Genomic DNA, 21,138 nt, shown 5'->3' on the forward strand with positions numbered 1-21,138 from the left:
TGAATATAAGTCCACGACATAAACCAGTTGCTACATTACACAGCATCATTAGCGTCGACCAAATATAATCCTGCAAAAGCCACATGAAACGTCAGTTGGAATGGAGGGGGTGGGGAAATTGCATAGGAACTTAGAGAAACCGGGTTAACTTTATCGATCTTCTCTATAGACCCACTTGCTGGACCTTAGTATACAGACTATATCTCCTTAAAATTGTTTAGGACATCTTCGGTCGTAAAAAAAGGAGTTTTCCCTATGCCTTTAATGAAGGCGCACGCGGTGGCGGCGGCTGCACCAGAGTCACGCACGGAAAAAAAGACCAGTGCGAGCGGCGAAGCCGCGGCTTTTCCGCTCGCGCTGGTCTTTTTTCGTGTTTGATATCTGGGTCGTGCTTAAAATCTTGGCTGCCGCGTGCGCCTTGACTAAAGACTAGGTTTGCCCCCCCCCCCGCCTTTTTTTGTAGTGTACAAAATGAAAGGGCCAGGTATAGGTCTTCGCTTACCATTTGATGTCCTCAATATCTTGCCCTACATGACTCCACATCTTCAGAAAACCCATACCACACATTCCATAGACATCTCCAGCTTCGCTCCCGACCGAGCATGCTCAGCGCACAACAGGTGTCCCTCCGGCCGGGGTAGGGTGTGAAAGCCCCGGGCATGTAGGTGGGTGTGAACCAAAGGCAGTAGGTGTTAGCGGAGTAGGACTATACATGTACACAGAACTCCCCTCCTTTTTTAGTAGGGCGACTCCTCACCTGTACGTCAGGTTTCCCCAATTTTATTTTAAGCAAAAGCTCATTGAGATATTCTTTAATCTAAACAATTCGATAAAATTGACCGGAAATGATTTGTAACCGTCTATCATGCTTCGCTCAGGTGGTCAACAAGCAGTCTTATGCCGTTTTTGTAATAATAGTCGTGTCTGGATTTGTGGCAGTTGCTATAACGTAACCCTCCTGCCGACGGCGAATAGGAGGGTTACGTTATCGCAACTAAATGTGTGGCTAGTACTGCTACGGCTTTCGCGTTGAAATCATATAAGGTATTTAGCAACATCCTTAGAAACAGTCGTAGCCAATAGCCATAACTTTACCTGCCAGTTCGGAGAAGGCTTACTTATTGTAGGCTGTCGAACAGCATTTTCAAAGAGGTGCCTTATCCGGCTAGTTTACATATTAATACATACTCAACTCGGCAATGGTCCATATCGGTCAAGAATGCATGGAATCTCACAATCAAAATAGAAGGAATGCTAAATTCCAACGATAGGTTTTTGTCATCCTGGACTCTCAACAAATTGGAGGCAGTGGACACTATTGGTAAATACTTAAAATAATTATTAGCATAAAACCTCACTTGGTAACGAGTAATGGGGAGAGGTTGGTAGTATAACACATTGTGAGAAACTGCTCCATCTGAAGTGACACAATTCTCGAGAAAGAAGTAATTTTCCACGAATTTGATTTCGAGACCTCGGATTTAGAATTTGAGGTCTCGAAATCAACCATCTAAAAGCACATAACTTCCGGTGAAATTGCATTGGTGTTTTTTCTTTCATTATTATCTCGCGACCAAATGAGCTCCATTTTTCATAGGTTTGTTATTTTATGCATAATGTTGAGATACACCAAGTCAGAAGACTGGTCTTTGACAACACCCAATAGTGTCCAGTGTCTTTAAAGCAAGCAAAGCAATACAACATTTTTACAATAGGGCCTAAAAAACCGAAAGATACTTCAAGTTACAAAATCAGCATTGTCCATTTAATTGCATATTGATTTAAAGATCTTTTACAAACAATATACTTTTAAAGTAGGATTTGAACAGTAACAACCAGAACGATACAACAACAAAATTGTATAAAAATTACATTTCCCTTCTATCCAGTCATATTTTTGTGTATTTACTCAGCCATTGTATTGTTCAGCCATGCAACAGTTCTAACTTAACTTTATACCTGGGAAAGTTTCTGAGCCACATGACGACTCTGGTGAGTTGTGATTGGTAGTTCCCCAATAAAATTATATCACATGACTACTTCAGTGCATTATTAATGTTGTTAGATGAAGAATTGTGGCTAACAAACCGGAATATCATTTTTAATTCAATTTTGTTGGTGATCAAATCGAGACATCAACAATTGTGACCTAAAATTGAAACTTTTAGAATGAACTTGGCAAATAATTTTACATTCTGGTATGTTTAAAAAGCCAACAGATGAAACACATACTAATTCCATGGGAGTATAGTTTTTTTCAAATGGTTGTTATACCCAAAAATTGACATTTCAATCTACTGTAAATGTACAGAGAAATTGTTTACAGTGTACCAATAGTTTGCCTTTTTCAACTTGTGATAGCTTACGTAGGATTTGAAACTTTGCATTTCGATATGGAAAGGTTTGCGGTAACACCATGTAATGACTATATCTCCAATGAGTTGGGGTGGTTCTTAAAAGAACCGTTTGTTTCAACTCGACGTTTCGATCAGGTTGCTTTGATTGTCTTCTGGAGAAACGTTTCGATCAGTATGATCTGATCATATTCTGGAACTTTCTCCATAAGTCAATCAGAGCATACTGATCGAAACGTAAATTGAAACCAACGGTTCTTTTCAGAACCACCCCAACTCATTAGAGATAGTCATTACATGGTGTTACCGCAAACCTTTCCATATAGTGATAACTTGATCGAATCATAGAGCAAGGAATATCAAATTCCACCACTTTGCAAACCTCATTTTGTAAAAACTAGAAGTAAAAGTGAAACCGATTTCAAAGCCAAACTGTAAATCGTAGTAGCTACCTTCTGCCAAAATAAGTTAAACAAATTATTTCAGAGCTACTGCCAGCGAAAAAGAAAAACAAAGTTATTAAAAAGTGTGTTACTTTGCAGTATACACCCCAAAAGATCTTTCAAATAAAAAAAGAACAAAAAGTGATTTTATGTTTACTTGCATAGCATAATCAAGAAAGAAAGTATATAATAAAAAATAATGAATGTTTCAATCATAAAAAATATATTAGGTGAGATGGTTATGAAGAAATAGTTTATACTAAGACTGATCAACAGAAAGATAATCTTGCCAACCTCTTTTCACACACAGTAAAACCAAACAACTTGAATAAATTCCAATCACAATAACTAGAAATAAATCCGCTTTCAACTGTCCATTTCAGAAAAGTCAAATAAAATAAGTAAAAAAACTAAGTAACTGATCAGTCAATCTACACAGTATAAAGCACACAGATTTCTCACATGCATAATGCACTGATTATAAAAAGAAAAGAAAGGAAAAACCAAATGTGCCCGAATCAAGTGACGTGGCTCTGGCTGTTGGCTGCAGCAAAACACTGATAGGCCTTCTCATGCCATAGCCTTAGCCAAAGCTGTTAAAAACCCCATTTCATCCTGAAGGTGCCATCTTTGTCATACCGATTCTCATTGCATCATTAACACTAATATACCTTTCTGTTTTTGCGCTGCATTTATGGCTTTGCATTAGTTGGCAGAAGCTTTGGGCTGTGACATTGCAAAACAAAGGTCTATTAACTGAAATATGAGAGAAACAAGATGGCCGCTCCGCTATGCTGGTCTAGAACGATTACATTACAATTACAGATAATAAATAGAGTTACATAACAAATAAACACACAGAGATCAAGGACAGTATAAAATATACACATTCAAATACATTTGCAAATTACTACACTAGAAGTTAAATATTACACAGTTATCAGTTATCAGTTTTCGATTTTTAAATAACAAAATAAAAACATCTGAATTAGTTGATAAACATTGTAGAAATTAATTAGATGTTTAATAGAAATTAACGTGCAGAGTCACCACTAACAGAACACATTGAGTTCAAAATCACTGAAAAATGTTTAGGTTGTTGTTGATCAGCCAGAAGTCACAGCAGTTTGTTTATTACTCAGGTTTTTCTTTGTTATGATGAAGTCCTCCGACATCTATCTGTTGAAATCTATCAAATCTATCTTACTTTAGTATTTTGAACAGCCTGATCTTTACAAAATAAGTTGTGCTCGTTAGCATTTCAGACAGTATTTGTTTTTCTTCTACATATATATTTTCATAGCTTAAAAACTTTGGTATAGAAACCTCATTAGCATTCTCACAGCAAATCATATCTAAGACTGGCTGTAAATAAAAAAATGAGTGCAGACGGTTGCACAAGGTCCAACATCCCTATGTTCCGACACCCCAAGTTTTCCTATTCCTAACCATACCACTAACCCTAACATGCAGGATTTCGGAATATAGGGTTGTCCGAATATATACAGCAGTCACCAAACAAACCTGAAAATCTGCCTTCTACACATGGACCTCATTCAACACCCTATTATTAAAACTAAGCCCCATGTCCAATTAAAGGAACACGTTGCCTTGGATCGGACGAGTTGGTCTATTAAAGCGTTTGAAACCGTTTGTTATGAAATGCATATGGTTAGAAAGATGTTTTAAAAGTAGGATATAATGATCCACACAAGTGTCACTAAAACTTGCACAATTTTCCTTTTACGTTGCAAACTATCACGGTCGGCCATTTATGGGAGTCAAAATTTTGACTCCCATACATGGCCGACCGTGTTTGTGGATGAGGTTAAAAGAAAACCACGCAATTTCGAGGCATATTTGTGTAGATCATTGTGTTCTACTTTTACAACATCTTTCTAACCACATGCATTTTATAACAAACGGTTACAAAATGCTTTTCAAAGACCAACTCGACCGATCCAAGGCAACGTGTTCCTTTAAATGCTGTGCATTTATGAAACAAATACCATGTTGTCATACAGGCAAAGACATCAGAACAATCAAAACCCGAGTCAAGACACTGTCTGTTGAATTTGTAACGGCGCAAGGAACTCGTAGATATGTTCACTATACAAAAATGGTTTTACTATCATTATAACATTAATGCATAACATCAACTTTATGAACTACAAAAATGATCCTTTTTTGGGGCTAATGAGAAAACATGCCTTTGGGTAATATTAAGGAGTGTTTAACAAGCATAGCACCATTAATATATGCAGACAGAGACCTTAATTTGTGTCCTTAAAATACTCAACTCATTCAAATTAATTAGCAAACATTTTGTACAGATCTTTTTCAACACAAACAAACCCTATTTACATACTAACAACTACTTAAAAATATACATTTGCACTTAAAATTCATTAAAAAATGCTGATTTTATTTAATTATTTATCTACTTTTTTAAATCTTTAAAATAGCTACTTTTCAAGCGAACTTACTAACAGCACCTTTAACATAACCATTGTCGAAAAAAAAGACCATAAATAAAACAAGGTACATTGTGTCATGAAAATGCAAAAAAATTGTCTCCTAAAATAGCACTTACATTTAACAGCCACGACCTTGAAAATGTCAAAGTATTGTATCTTAACAAGTAGGCCTATGCGCCAAGATCAACATGTTTGCATTGAGCATTTTCATGCGAGATGTGAATGGCAGCGTATGCAGAGTGCTTCAAGTAGAGGCACACATATAACTACAAAAACAGCATTCTTCGTGTTGTATTTTTCATGATTTCCGCCATACAGACACAACGAATTTACGACAACTTTGTACAATATTGATTTTAACAAAACTGACACCATAAAAAAATATCTTTGCAACCATCTCTGATACTGATGCGGTATTGAGGTAGCTGCACATCTTACACAGTGTCAGGGGCGTATTTTTTGGGGGAGGGCAAGCAGGGGGAACGACAGAAAATGCGGGCAGGAAAGTGGGGGGGGGGGGGGCTATGTAATGTTTAAAACTATCACTCTCATGGGGGTGGGGCGGGGGGGGGGAAGAATTCTGAGCGAGAAAGGGGGGGGGTCTTGGTTACTATTCTTATCATTAGTTAACGAGTGCATTCTAGAACATGGTTTGATATGGTCCGTTCATTATAGGTTTATATCACACTCTTGTTGCTTTGAATCGGCCAATCAGATGGGAGTATTCAAGTTTGCTTGAAGATAATACAAGGTGTGCTGTTCTGCATTATTTTACTGATAAGCCCAAAACTATTTACATGGATACACTATGAGTTGAACTAACAAAGAAACAGATACGATGATGAAACTGAAAAGGCACCATAGGTTAACTGAGAATCAAAACAAAACAAAACAAAACTTGGGCCTTAGAGGTTTTCCGCAGCTGAAGGTCACTCATGGGAGGCTTTGAAACTGTGGGTAAAGGATCTGTAGTGATGTTCCTATTCATTTCAGTAGCAACTTCTGAAATAAACAACACAAAATTACATAAAATATCAAAAAACAATTTCATGAGACTGCTGAGCAAAACTAAAACTGCTTAGCGCAGACAAATATTTTGTGTGTTAAACAGGATTCCAGCTGATTATGTTATGTAATGAGCATTGCTTGTAACTGGTTCCCTATCGAGTGTATTTATTTTTTAATATAGCAAAATGTCTGGTTAAAGGCACTGGACTGGACCTTTGGCTGGTATCCAGTTTCTGTTAAGCAAGATTTGTCTGTGCTTAGCAGGCTTTATGAAACTTGGCCCAGGTTGTACCTTAAAACTTTGAAGTGATTCCTGGATATAAGGAATTAACATGTTGAGCGGCTTCTGACTGGCTACCCCGAACAAAGTGGTGCTTTTTCATAAGTTTCGTGATGTGTGGTTTTAATTATTGGCTGGTTCATTTTGTGATCTATATTTTTAGAAATCTGTTATGCTCTTTGGTTATTTTTGCCTCTTTTTAAAGTTATTTTAATGTGTGGTCCAGTCATGGATGTAAGCGCTTTATAAGCTTTGTTTATTATTTCTATTATATTGACAAACAAACGAGACCACCAACATAAGACCGCTTTGGTACGCCCCCTTATTGTTAAGAAAACACACCGTGTATAACAACTTACTTCATGGGTGGATCTTTGAATTGATACATGTCTTAAGAGTAGATGGTGATGACTTCTCTTCCACCTCCTCGTACCATCAAGACTCTCTCCAGACCCTCAGTCAACACCTCAAGATATTCCATATCTGTAATAAGCTCAGTCAAGGAACCATCAAACCTTAAACTGATAACTATTTAATTTCATTTATTAATTCTGGTTGTGAAGCCAAGGACTCTCAGAAAAGCAAATGTATTCACTATACTAGTCAAGAAACCAAATGGAGAGAAGACAAGGAAGGAAGTTTCAGTTTTAGATGTGAGAGAAAAATCCAAGGGAATTTTTCCAGGGAAAACTCACGAAGTCAGATAGAGACTGACAACCCAATCCCCATAGTGCCCTTGGTGGGATTTGAACCTGGGTCTTAGAGGTGGAAGGCAGGTAAAGATACCACTACACTAACCTGAAAGGTTGAACTATTTATTTTCTTACTCACAGTTAAAAACGACAGGATCATTTGGACAAATTTATAGTTGAACAATACAAGCAAAGAGTAAAAATGACCAATAATAATGATATTGAGAAAAAAATGTCTTGAAGTAAGAAGTGAGTGAGGTTCAAATGAGCTGCAAGAAACAAAGCAGCTTTGAGCAACACACCTCATAGGGTATCATGGCTGAGTGGTTTAGAGCATCACATTCAAAGCCTGGAGGCTAAGTCGGTGATGACACTTTTGTCCTTGAGCAAGACACTATACAATAATTGTGCTTCTCTTCAGCCTGGGGTATAAATGGGTACTTGCGAGGGCAGAGATGGTTCTTGTGATTGATTTAGCTTAGTGCGCTACATGTTTTGGCAGCACAGGCTGTAGCTCTCAAGGAAGCTGAGATGATTTAAGGATTGAAATTAAATGGCCCAGTGACCGGGAGTCATAATGTTGAAGCGCATCAAGGAGCATCAGTGAGTGACAGACCTGAGCGCTATATAAGAAGCAATTATGATTGTCATACTGTCATGACCAGAATCTTAATAAACGTTTCAAGGATACAGTATTGCTCTCGGTATTTCTTCCTTGGTGGTCCGGGAAGGTTAAGGATGACTAGGTTAGCCTTGTGGGAGCGATCCACGATGACCTCATTCAACCTCACAGCATTGTGCATTCGCTCAACATTACTAACAGATCTACAAGAAAAGATTCAGGAAGATAAGATGACATTCTTATGGACCCGATCTTTTAACCCCTAGCAGTGCCCTGTGATAAATACTTGAACTCCATATATTTTTTAAGGGTTTGGGAAATTTTAAACTAGTACGACACAGAACACAAATTTTCACAGATTTACATTACACTTGAAGGCAGTGGATACTATTGGTAGTTACTCAAAATAATTATTAGCATAAAACCTTTCTTGGTGACGAGTAATGGGGAGAGGTTGATGGTATAAAACATTGTGAGAAACGGCTCCCTCTGAAGTGTCATAGTTTTTGAGAAAGAAGTAATTTTCCACGAATTTGATTTCGAGATCTCATATTTAGAACTTGAGGTCTCGAAATCAACCATCTAAACGTACACAACTTTGTGTGACAAGGGTGTTTTTTTCTTTCATTATTATCTCGCAACTTCGATGACCGATTGAGCTCATATTTTCACAGGTTAGGTATTTTATGCATATGTTGAGATACACCAACTGTGAAGGCTAGTCTTTGACAATTACCAATAGTGTCCACTGCCTTTAAACAGTTTTACAATAATGATGGTAAAAAGCTTCCATAAAAATATTACTTGGTTAGGTGCTGTAGTTTTTTGAGAAATTAGTAAAATAATTTCACAAAAACAATTTTTGTCTCATGAAAACATTACTCTGTGATTTTCACTTTTTTTCTCAAAAACTGACTGATGAAGCTGAAACTTCTACAGGTAAATATGACCATGGAGGAAGGAAGAGAAGGAGCTCGAACGACCCGCAAAACCGCAGAGTAACAAAAGAATACCCTGACAATGCCCCCGTCTAACCAGTGGAAAAAGATAGGAGACCTCCAGCAGGACGGCCGATTAACGAGCAGGATTAGATCTCTTTGTACAGAACACGGGGTACCGCTGTGCTGCACCGTTGCCTTCGTGTAAAGTTGAATCATTGGAGACAAGAATTGTGAATATACCAATTTTCATTTACCGTTTGTGGTATTTCACTGAAACATCATGGCATATTTTTACATTTTTTGTGACTTTCCGGTCACTAGCGGTGGTTCAAAATTTTGGTACTAGCACATGAGGGTGGTTGATATTCAATTGTGTTTTTCGATTTGGTGGGCACAAGTGTACACAATTTTTTTTCTGTATTATATCCATACGACATACGACACCATGGTTGAGTCAAGAACCAAGTGCGCACGCGCAAACTCACATACGCCAGGTCGCCCATTGTCTGTATAAGGTATGTGGGTGATTATGAGGTGTCGTTAAACGACCGCGGTACCACGGGTTCGACTTTTGAAGTCCCTTCGTTCGAGCTCCTTCTCTTCCTTCCTCCATGATATGACATACATCTTCATTCACAGTGAGTAGTGAATCAATTCATGGCCAAAAACAGGATCTACAAAAGATACAGAACACTTTTTTAAGAAACTTACGGCTCCCTCCTCAACTGCGGCTTAACATTGGAGGCATCTGCTGGCTTTTTCTCAGCACTGTCTTCAACGGTCTCTCCTTCCACTGTGTCATTGCTTGGTGCCTCATATATCAAATCTTCTTCTCCATCTTCTAAGAACTCCGGCTTGTCAAAGGGGGAAGAGGTCGGATCTTCCTCTGAGAAGGTCACCTTCTTGTCGTTGGACGTGTCTCTTTTAATCACCTTCGGAACGTGAGCCTCGTCAACGAGCGATTGTGCCTGGGTTGAAAACATACATATAGCATTTATTGTACACATTTACAAGTTTTGTTTTGTATTGTTATTGTTGTGGTCAAATGAATAATACATGTAGGGAGGTTAAGTTGCACGTTGGGCAACATACACATGGGCGTGAACGTCAACAAATTGTGTTGTTTCTAGGTGTCGTCACCACTTCGAGCTTAGCATGACGTTGGGCAACAAACACATGAGCGTTAACGTCAACAAATTGTGTTGTTTCTAGGTGTCGTCACCACTTCGAGCTTAGCATGACGTTGGGCAACAAACACATGAGCGTTAACGTCAACAAATTGTGTTGTTTCTAGGTGTCGTCACCACTTCGAGCTTAGCATGACGTTGGGCAACAAACACATGAGCGTAAACGTCAACAAACTGTGTTGTTTCTAGGTGGCATCACCACTTCGGGCTTATTTCATGCTCAAGCATGGCGTTGGGCAACAAACACATGAGCGTAAAAGTCAACAAATTGTGTTGTTTCTAGGTGGCGTCACCACTTCGAGCTTATTTCATGCTCAAGCATGACGTTGGGCAACAAACACATGAGCGTAAACGTCAACAAATTGTGTTGTTTCTAGGTGTCGTCACCACTTCAAGCTTAGCATGACGTTGGGCAACAAACACATGAGCGTAAACGTCAACAAACTGTGTTGTTTCTAGGTGTCGTCACCACTTCGAGCTTAGCATGACGTTGGGCAACAAACACATGAGCGTAAAAGTCAACAAACTGTGTTGTTTCTAGGTGTCGTCACCACTTCGAGCTTAGCATGACGTTGGGCAACAAACACATGAGCGTTAACGTCAACAAATTGTGTTGTTTCTAGGTGTCGTCACCACTTCGAGCTTAGCATGACGTTGGGCAACAAACACATGAGCGTTAACGTCAACAAATTGTGTTGTTTCAAGGTGTCGTCACCACTTCAAGCTTAGCATGACGTTGGGCAACAAACACATGAGCGTAAAAGTCAACAAACTGTGTTGTTTCTAGGTGTCGTCACCACTTCGAGCTTATTTCATGCTCAAGCATGACGTTAGGCAACAAACACATGAGCGTAAAAGTCAACAAACTGTGTTGTTTCTAGGTGTCGTCACCACTTCGAGCTTATTTCATGCTCAAGCATGACGTTAGGCAACAAACACATGAGCGTAAAAGTCAACAAACTGTGTTGTTTCTAGGTGGCGTCACCACTTCGAGCTTATTTCTTGCTCAAGCATGACGTTGGGCAACAAACACATGAGCGTAAACATCAACATCAACTGTGTTGTTTCTACTTTGCATGAGATTTTTACAACACAATTTTCTGACGGCCACGTTAACGTATTTGCTCGCGTAACCTGAGAAAGTATATAATTCCTGAGAAAGGGCATAGCCCGACTCAAGGAGCTACCAGCACAAATGAAAATGTGATCTTTCTTTTACCATGCTGTGATAACATAAAAAAGTAAATAAGAAAAATAACAAGAAATGTGTGTTGTTTACTATTCTGTATGTTTCTTCAGTCGGGCCTATAGTCCTATCTTTTTGTTTCTGTTCTTCAATTTGCCTCGTTTGTGTTTGAATTGTGGTCGAATAAACAAATAAATAAATAAAAAAACAATAATAATATTATTATTTTTCATACCACCATACGGCTCTCCTTCCTGCTGAGTTTCATCTGGCGAAGGAGCTGTGATCTCTGCTCCATCATTATCGTCCTTTCAAATGTATATGCTGCAATCGTACCGTCCGGCTGAGAAATACATATAGAAAGAAAATGTGTTCAGGTTTGTAAAAATAATTTAATTTTCCAGAAGAATCTGAGCTTGATTTCACAAAGAGCTAAGACTGATCATAACTGCGAATCAATGTTATTTTGGGTTTACCCATACACCGATGTGTGTTAGCACTGTATAATAATAATATCAAAGTATTATATAGCGCACATATCTAATGAACAACGTACTCAAGGCGCTGAGTATACACAAACTTTCAGAAAGATAGGTTATTGCATTGATGAATTCTGAGACCCATTTATTTAGCACCTTATAAGGGTTTAGAAGGTGCTACGGCGCATATACATGTAGCAGCCACAGCCAGGAACACTGGGGCAAACCCCTTCTCTTTTCGATAAGTGCACTTGGTTCTTTTACATGCGTTACACAACACATGGGGCAAATGGCTTTATGTCCCATCCAAAGGACGAAGCAATGGTTAAGTGTCTTGCTTAAGGACAAAAGTGTCATGGCGGGGGATTCGAACCCACACTTTGCAGATCAGAAACACCAGAGTTTGAATTCGTTGCTCTTAACCACGACACTTCCACAAGAGAAGCTAGCAAAGCAAATGATTTTTCAGATTCTTCTTAAAAATATGTCCAGTGATGATGTTTGACGTAGTGTTGCAGGAAGCTTTTTCCAGATAGCAGGTGAAGCTTTGACAAAGGCACGCATTGACTATAGCTTTATTATGAAGTTCGTTTTGAAGGATAACCTACCATCTCAACCACCTCTACCTCAGCTTCAATCCTAAGATGATAGAGGAACGTCTTGAGATCTTTGATCATCTTCATACTGTTGTCCTCAAGTTCTGTATGAGGCAAGGTTCGGAGTTAAGGGTCCAAGGTATAAATCTACCAGTGATTTGTTTTAAAGGGTCTATGTGCTTTTTCCTAACACAAAACACAATGTCCACAGGTTTACATTAAAATTACACAGTTTGAAGATTATGATAGGAGAAAGCTTCCCTTGAAATTTTACTTCCTGAGGTGCTGTAGTTTTTGAGAAATGAGTAAAACAAATAATTTTCGTCTCAGTTTTACCATGTAAAAACATATTAACCAGTTATGCTATGTTTATGGTAAAATACCATAACTGGTTAATGGGTTTTTTACATGCTAAAAATAATTTAAATTATTTTGTGACTTGTTTTATTCATTTCTCAAAAACTACAGAACCTTAGTTAGTAATATTTTAAGGGAAGCTTTCCACTGTCATTATCTGCAAACCATGTAAGTTTATAGTAAATCTGTGGACATTTTGAAAAAGTACCCAAATCCTTTAAACCTGGGTCCACAAGCAATAGGGTCAGACCAAGTCAGACCAAGTCAGACCAAGTTAGTAAGTTCATCTCAACTATGGCATATAATAATTGCTAGCATAAAAACTTACTTGGTAATGAGCAATGGAGAGCTGTCGATAAAACATTGTGAGAACTGGCTCCCTCTGAAGTAACGTAGTTTTTGAGAAAGACGTAATTTCTCACTAAAATATTTGAATTTAATTTGAGACCTCAGCTGAGGTTCAATGCATCTGAAAGCACACAACTTCATGCGACAAGGGTGTTTTTTCTTCCATTATTCTCTCGCAACTGGACGACCAATTGAGCCCAAATTTTCACAGACTTGTTATTTTATGCATATGTTGGGATACACCAAGTGAGAACACTGGTCTTTGACAGTTACCAAAGGGGTCGCCTTTAAACAAGAGTTTGGTTGAAAATTAAAATCAGACAGTAGATTCTACTTTCCATAAAGATTACAATGATTCCCTTAGTCTTGTCTTAAGTCTTTTAAAGGATACGTGCCACGGTGAAGATCCTCATTTTGCAGTTCTTCCAGACCTTGTGCTGTCGAAGAAGGAAGGGGAGAAGAACCAACATCCCACCGTCATCTGTAGAGGGCGCTGTTAAGGAAAACTATGCTTTCGAATGCATCAATCTTAAGTCATCAAAATTGTTTACATATTTATAAAAAATTAGTTGCTGTATGTACGTGAAGTGCCCCTAAATTGTTTTTTTTTAAATCCCATAACAAAAGAATATATCGGAGTAAATATCAACTAGAAATTTTCATTTGGGCTGCTGTATTTCTCAGTCTGTCAGAAAAACTACTGCATTTAAACGCTCCTAATGCCTAAAACTGTTTCCCCCAAACTTGTTTGACCAACCAACCATGATTTTTCACTTTGTCTTAAAAAAAATAATATATATATATATATATATATACAAATATTGCAATAATAAAAAATCAAGAATCTAAATTTTCAAAAAATAAGAAATACAGAAACACTTGGAACGGCCTTATGGCAGTTGTAACATTTTGACAAAAATTCTTGTATTCTAATCTGTCAGTTGTTTAATAAACTCTTTCAGCCATGTCTTCACAAGGACAAGCTGATGAGGATTTGCATTGTTATATCATTCAGTTTCATACAGTAAACACTGAGAGTGTGCTTTTGGTTAGCAGAGCTGTAAAATGGAAACTCGCGCAGTAATTGCAAAGTCAGCCATTAAGCAACTCTATGAAATTTGGCCCAGTTTTGAAAAGGATACGAACAATCCACCAGACATCAATGGTGCCGCCCTCAAACTTGTCCTTGTTGCTAGGGAAGTTATACACGTTCTTTGGTACCAGCAATGCATTGTGGGATGCCGACACGGCACGGACGGTATCTGAGAAAAAGGAAAGAGTTAAAAAAAAGGCAATAATTAGTGTGCAGTTAATTATGGGAGCGTGTAAATGCAAATGGGTGGAAACTTGCAGCTTTTACACAATGAGCACTATGAGATCTCTGTGACGCTCCACGCGAAAAACCAGACCACAGTGGTTTAAGACCCAGACATCAGGTCCGATTTTTTTTTCTGAGATAACTACATATCTTTGGTGACTTAAACAAGGAGAACTAATTTGTTGAAGAATTTTTATTTTTTTGAAATTTATTACCCTGTTTTTTTAAGGAATTGTAGTTCGTATATTGTGACATACGTTTATATTCAGCAAAAATCACAAACCCTTATGTTAAAAAAAATACCTGGGTAGGCATATAAAAATTGTTTGAGAAAACAAATATTGTTTTTAAATTACCTGTATAAGTGACCTTTCGCACTGTAGAAAATTAAATACGGACTGAAGTTTTGGTGATATGGCAAAAATGCTTTGAAATCGTCGACTAAAATGTCAAAAAATGCTACTTATAAAAAAAAAATACCGCCACACATCTTTAAAATAAGCCATTAAGGGCCTGGACGAAATGCTAAAAATATGTAATAGATTAGTAAAGTAACCATTTGTTGTGGCTAGAAATTCACGGTAAATTAGCGAAAATGAGTTTTTACTTCTGAAAATGAGAATTTTCAAAAAAGCAATTGTTTACATCGCAAAATTAAGGAAAATAATCCAAAATCAAAACGTTGGATATTTTCCCAATCGGCCACCAACGGCCAACATATTTTTGGTATTTGTTTCCATAAAATGGTAGAGTGACTACTTAGCTTTGAAAATAAAATAGCGCCGAAATCCTGCAAGATTGCCTTCCCTCCTAAAAACTTAGTTTTCAGACTGCTGTTTTTAACCCAAAACATCGTTTACATTAACATTACACACAGAAGATATAGCGCCCTCTGTTGACTTCAAAATCACATCATAAAAATTGTCACAATTATTCGTGAATCACGACACGGATCGATAAATTGTGGATTATTCTAATGGACAACCACGTTTTATCTACCTAATGATGACATTGAGACATGCTTGAGATATTACAAAGGTATTTTGACCGATTATAAAGGTATTTTGACCGATTATTGTACAGAAACTTGTCAGGGTCACATAGGGATTTAAACCACTGTGCAGACACTTCCTACCACAAATCATAACTGGGTTTTTATTTACTCAACAAAAAGATGAGAATAAGAGCTTTCAAAAAAGATCTTATTAGGGCGTATAATCTATGTATTTCTCAAAATGTCAAAATGTAAAAAAGAGAGGAGGTATGTGCTAGCATGTTCTGTTGCCTCCAGGGATCAATTTCATAGAACTGCTTCACATATTTATATAATCATTACGACCCAACATGGCTGTTATTTTAAGTTTTTGACACTATTATGTCTTACAAACGTGTCTGGAAAAAGAAATAACATAAACAGAATTTCGCTTTTGTTGCAGAAATATATCTACTAAGTTTACATTGAAAACATTGGAATATGTTATTTTAAGTTTTTGACACTATTATGTCTTACAAACGTGTCTGGAAAAAGAAATAACATAAACAGAATTTCGCTTTTGTTGCAGAAATATATCTACTAAGTTTACATTGAAAACATTGGAATATGTCAATTCAAATTATGACCTTTGTCCTGACCTTTTTGTTTGAGTGAAAGAAGGTCAGATATTGCAGCTGTTTGGAGCCGCAATGGGCATTTTGGTACAAGCCATTTCTGGCTGCTATGGTTCCCAAAGGTTTTTTTTTTTATATATTTTTTGTTATGCAATTTGCCAGACACACAAGGCCTGAAGGCCACTTCAGGCCGTGGGCTACAATCAACTGTTTTGTCCAGGGGCCATTGCCACCTACTCCAAGGGCTGAAACAGGGTTACCCCTTTACAGTCCATACAGATGTAGGCTTGGGTATCATCAATCAGACGCCTGGCTGGAAGAGCATAAAGCACTACCTCCCCAACTTTATGTAGCAAGTGTCACGACCAGGATCCGAACCCACTCTGATGATCGAACACCAGAGCTTGAATCCGGTGCTCTTAACCGCTAGGCAACGACACGCCACGATAACTGTTAAACAGGAGACTGGTAGAGTTTGAGCCACTCTATGAAACTGGACCCCTGATCAACGTATGCCATTGGTCGTTAAAAAAAAACTCACCGAGGAATACTTTCCATGATTTATCTTCGGTAGATTGGCGCCATCCATAAGGCCATCCTACGACCACAGTGTTGTGCTTTAGACCTCCCAATCCACCCATCTGCACACTGTGGAAAGTACGATAGATAGATAGATAATAATAATAATAATAAAAATAATAATAGAATAGTGTTTCATGTATATAATAATGATAATAACACGAAGTGCCATCTATCTAGTGTACAAGACCCTTTCTGAGACGATAATAAAACACAAAACATATAAGCAGCAAAAGAGAAATATAGAATACAATGACAATTATACAATGAATAATCTGAGTCTAAAACATGTTACAAGCTAAGTGAGTTTTCAGCAAGTTTTTAAACAATGGAAGAGAACTACACATGTACAGCACCTAGTATTATAGGTAAAGCGTTCCAAAGTTTATCGCCATGTGATGAGGAAGGTAAAAGGGTCTTAACAGAAGAACAAAGAGTGTGAGAAGGGGCATAAGATACAAAACGATTTGCAATGTAAGATGGCGTTAAGCCAATCTGAGATTTAAGTAAGTATAATTTTGAATTGAATTCGTTTATAGTACAAAACATAACTGTACCAAACCTCGATGCGCTTTACAAAACATTACAAATTACGAAGAGAATGCATTTTGAAAAAGGTGGGTTTTGAGGCTGGAATTTAAATTGTCCAGTGTAGCAGCTGTTCTAAATAGATAGATAAAACTTTATTTTCCCGACAGAGGAAAGTTGTAGGGGCCTTTGAAAGTCAGAATAACAAGAATAGAAGATGACTATGTTAAAGGATTTGGGTACTTTTTATAACACAAAACACAGTGTCCACAGACTTACATTAAACTTACAACGTTTCAAGATAATGAAAGGAGAAAGCGTACCTAAGTATTAGTTGCTGAGGTGCTGTAGTTTTTGAGAAATTAGTAAAACAATGTCATGAAAATACGCTTTTACATGCTAAAATAATTTTCGTCTCTTGACCACTGAGACAAAAAATATTTTCCTAATAATAATAATAAATAATAATTCCTGACATTGTTTTACTCATTTCTCAAAAACTACAGCACCTCAGCAAGTAATATTTTCAGGAAAGCTTTCTACTAGCATTATCTTCAAACAGTGTAAGTTAAGTGTAAATCTGTAGACATTTTCCTACAAAATGTATGTAGACCACTTTTTACTTAAAAACTGAAAAAGCTTTAGTAGCAACAAAAACTTGCATCTGATGAAGTACTTGTTGAAACAAAATCTTAGGCAGTTTGTAACAGAGGTATGAACAACCTCGTTTACAAAAATATAAAGTCTACCTTTGACTCATTTTATTGGGAGCAATTACAAGTTGAGACACGAGTAGAAATGCAACATACCATGCGTGCAGACCTTCAGAAATATCTTTAGAAATCAGGACCGTTGGGAAACCTTTCACTTTCTCTTCCGCCATCATTTTCCGAAGCTCCTGAAGAGAGAAATTACAAAACAAGTATATATTTACATGAAAAACATTAGAAAATATGATTGCCACCACAAAAACTTACTTTGAGATGAGCAACGAAGAGCTGTTGATAGTATACGAATTAAAGCCACTCAATATTTGTTTTATATAACTGACATATAGATCCTTGTCATTTGATGTATTTTAAAAGTATAACATTATGAAAAATCACACAAATTACTGACAACCAAAAATCATATAGGGCCGCATAGCGGCAACAATGCACAGATCGGGTGCTCCTTTGTTTTAACAGAGGCGTGTCTGCACTGTACTGCTCAAAAACATTGGGAACAAGGATGATCCTAACTGTTGAGTGGGAAATGCTATTTCCCATGGGCGAATAGGTCTTTTTGATCGCCGGTGCGGATGGGAGTAACAGTGAATGTCACGTGAAGTAAGTTCCACCAATCAAATGACAAGGATCTGTATGTCAGTTATATAAAATAAATTATTGTTAGTCATCAAATATCAAAAGTGAAAATCAAAGAGGACTATTTTGAGGAGAGTCGTGAAATCCATCGTACATGCTACAACAGTTTTAGTCTCACTTAGATATAAGTTATTTTTTTGAAATGGTTTTACTCATTTCTCAAAAACCTACAGCACTTCAGCAAGATATATGACAAGAGTAGCTTTCTACCATCATTATCTTTAAACCGTGTGTTCTATGTACAGTGTAAACCTCAGGCATGAGAATGGGCCATGATGAAAAACAGGAAATCTATTTCGTACCCAAAAAAATCTGAAAAATTGAACGCTAAAAATGCATGTCCATGAGGTGATAGCAGTTTAGATAGCGATTAGGTTTTCCTGACTACACAACAACTTGAACTTCTTGGAACCAATACTGTATACCCCCAACAAAACACCCCCAAATTTTATATCAAATTCACACTGAACTCGAAGACCACAAATTTGAAAAGGAAAAAAACAGGAATTCTTGTTCAAACAGGAAGATTCTCATGCCTGAAACCTGTGGACGTTTGTTTGCCGTCAGATAATAGCCAAAACCTTTTGCAATGTGTCCTTACCTGTTCTGCAGCTTGAGCCTCGCCAAACTTTGTCAGGAAATCCGCCTCGATGACAGAGGAAACAAGTGACAAACCCCGCCCTGAAGTAAGATGAACAAAACATGACATCAAAAAGACCGGAAACGAGATGTTTGAACTGTGAGCAACCCACAGTAATGATGAACAGCTATATGAGATGCACCAAGACTTTTTTTAGTGAAAAACCAATCAACCACTGCGTCACATCATAGGCCTGTGAGTGCACCCTTAAAAAAAAGAGCTGCAACACTGTAAGAATGATCGTGTAGCTTCAAGTTAGCGAGCGTCACGCATTTACGCTGGTAAAATTGGGGCACCCCATTAATCCAGAAACTAGGCTTATCTCACATTATTATATTTGTACATTATTGTTGCCAAGCTTAATAGGCAAAAAGTATAAAGAAAAACAAACTAGGAGAAAAAAGAAAAAGAAAAAAAATGCCACCCCTCCCCCCACAAAAAAAAGTAATTTCCCATTTCACTCAAGAAATGCAATGAAATCCAGATTTCACCTCTGTGACAATCACTCATATGCATACACAATTTGTGTTACCTGTAGATCGGAGAATTCTGATTTGTTGAAAAGCTTTGGACAACACTCACAAATTTGCGAGCTTTTCTTTTAGAAGTTTAAACCAAGAACAAAGTACACTCCTTGGGACCTACCCGCCTTGAGTTGACTTGCAAAGGTGAGCAGTCGTCTGTATTTAGGAGTCAAATCCTCGTTCAGTTTGCATAGGACCAGAATCTGAGGTCTAGAAAAAAGCACGGAGAAAGAAATTTCAATGGAAACTATTTGTTTAGTATGAAATTTAAGAAGTCCAAAGAGGATGATGCAATATTAGTTTTAAAGGCAGTGGACACTTTTGGTAAATACTCAAAATAATTATTTATCATAAAACCTTACTTGGTAACAAGTAATGGGGAGAGGTTGATAGTATACAACATTGTGAGAAATGGCTCCCTCTAAAGTAGTGTAGTTTTCGAGAAAGAAGTAATTTTCCATGAATTTGATTTTGAGACCTCAAGATTAATAATTTGAGGTTTCGAAATCAAGCATCTGAAAGCACACAACTTCATGTGACGAAGGTGTTTTGTCTTTCATTATTATCTCGCAACTTTGACGACCAATTGAGCTCAAATTTTCACAGGTTTGTTAATTTATGCATATGTTGAGATACACTAAGTGAGAAGACATTAAGACAATTACCAACAGTGTCCAGTGTCTTTAGTCATCTTGTCTTGGGAAAATGTGTTATTCTACCTGTTTATTTGTACATTTTTAAAAATAATTTTTATTTGTAAGGCATGCAGAAAATACCCATCAGTTATACATCAGTATCTGCACTTTACGTGACCCAAAATAGGAAATAAAATACTCATGAAAGTTTAAGCTCAATCAGTCATCAGTTAGAATAAAAATATTTAAAAAACACCACTCGTACCTTATGTTTCCAAACCTCGCCAGATCAAAACTAATTGTTATACTAATCTCTAAATAACTAAAGCATTTCTAGCAAAATTATTCCTTGGAAAGTTTTCCATTGCTACCGTTTTTATACCATGCAAGGTATGTGAACATATTTTCAATCTTACAAACGTTTAGGGATTGGGCCACTTTTTGTGACACAAAACACAATGTCCATAGATTAACATTAAACTTACACTGTTTGAAGATAATGATAATAGAAAGTGTACCTTAAAATATTACTTACTGAGGTGCTGTAGTTTTTGAGAAATGAGTAAAACAATACCACAAAAATCGTTTTACATACTAAAATAATTTTCGTCTCACCGAGAGGAAACTTATTTTTGTGAGTCATTTCTCAAAAACTAGAGCACCTCAGTAAGGAATATTTTAAGGGAAGCTTACCGCTATCATTATCTTCACACCCAGTAAGTTTAAAGTCAATCTGTAGACATTGTGTTTTGTGTCCAACAAAAAGTACCAAGACCCTTGATCAGGGAAGATTTATAGATGACAACCGTAAGACCTACCTCCAATTCTTGGTGTGTGGGGGTCGTTCCTCCAGCCTCATCAGACTATACCTAGCGGCAGTGAGGGACAAACCTCGCAGCCCATCTCCCCACTCCTTCTCAGCCCTGTTCACAGAAACACAACAATAATGGTGAAGACATCTACTCTAGAATG

General features: G+C 37.4%; 1 protein-coding gene across 2 annotated transcripts in view; it reads right to left on the bottom strand.

Annotated features, from left to right (window-relative positions):
- Positions 1-5,822: 5,822 nt before the first annotated feature.
- Positions 5,823-21,138, bottom strand: part of LOC139934323 (solute carrier family 12 member 4-like) — a 44,213-nt gene continuing 28,897 nt past the window's right edge. For both annotated transcript variants that reach the window (XM_071928488.1, XM_071928487.1), the window contains 13 exons: positions 20,985-21,089; positions 19,653-19,741; positions 18,969-19,048; positions 17,813-17,901; positions 16,438-16,544; positions 14,113-14,232; positions 13,362-13,451; positions 12,278-12,369; positions 11,426-11,533; positions 9,529-9,785; positions 7,946-8,079; positions 6,922-7,045; positions 5,823-6,276 (listed from right to left, as the gene is read on the bottom strand). In XM_071928488.1, the coding sequence (XP_071784589.1) occupies positions 6,954-7,045; positions 7,946-8,079; positions 9,529-9,785; positions 11,426-11,533; positions 12,278-12,369; positions 13,362-13,451; positions 14,113-14,232; positions 16,438-16,544; positions 17,813-17,901; positions 18,969-19,048; positions 19,653-19,741; positions 20,985-21,089 (1,363 nt within the window). In that variant the 3' untranslated portion in view covers positions 5,823-6,276; positions 6,922-6,953. The remainder of the gene's footprint in view (positions 6,277-6,921; positions 7,046-7,945; positions 8,080-9,528; positions 9,786-11,425; positions 11,534-12,277; positions 12,370-13,361; positions 13,452-14,112; positions 14,233-16,437; positions 16,545-17,812; positions 17,902-18,968; positions 19,049-19,652; positions 19,742-20,984; positions 21,090-21,138) is intronic.

This window comes from Asterias amurensis, chromosome 3 (genome assembly GCF_032118995.1).
Source record: "Asterias amurensis chromosome 3, ASM3211899v1".
Taxonomy (NCBI): Eukaryota; Metazoa; Echinodermata; class Asteroidea; order Forcipulatida; family Asteriidae; genus Asterias; species Asterias amurensis.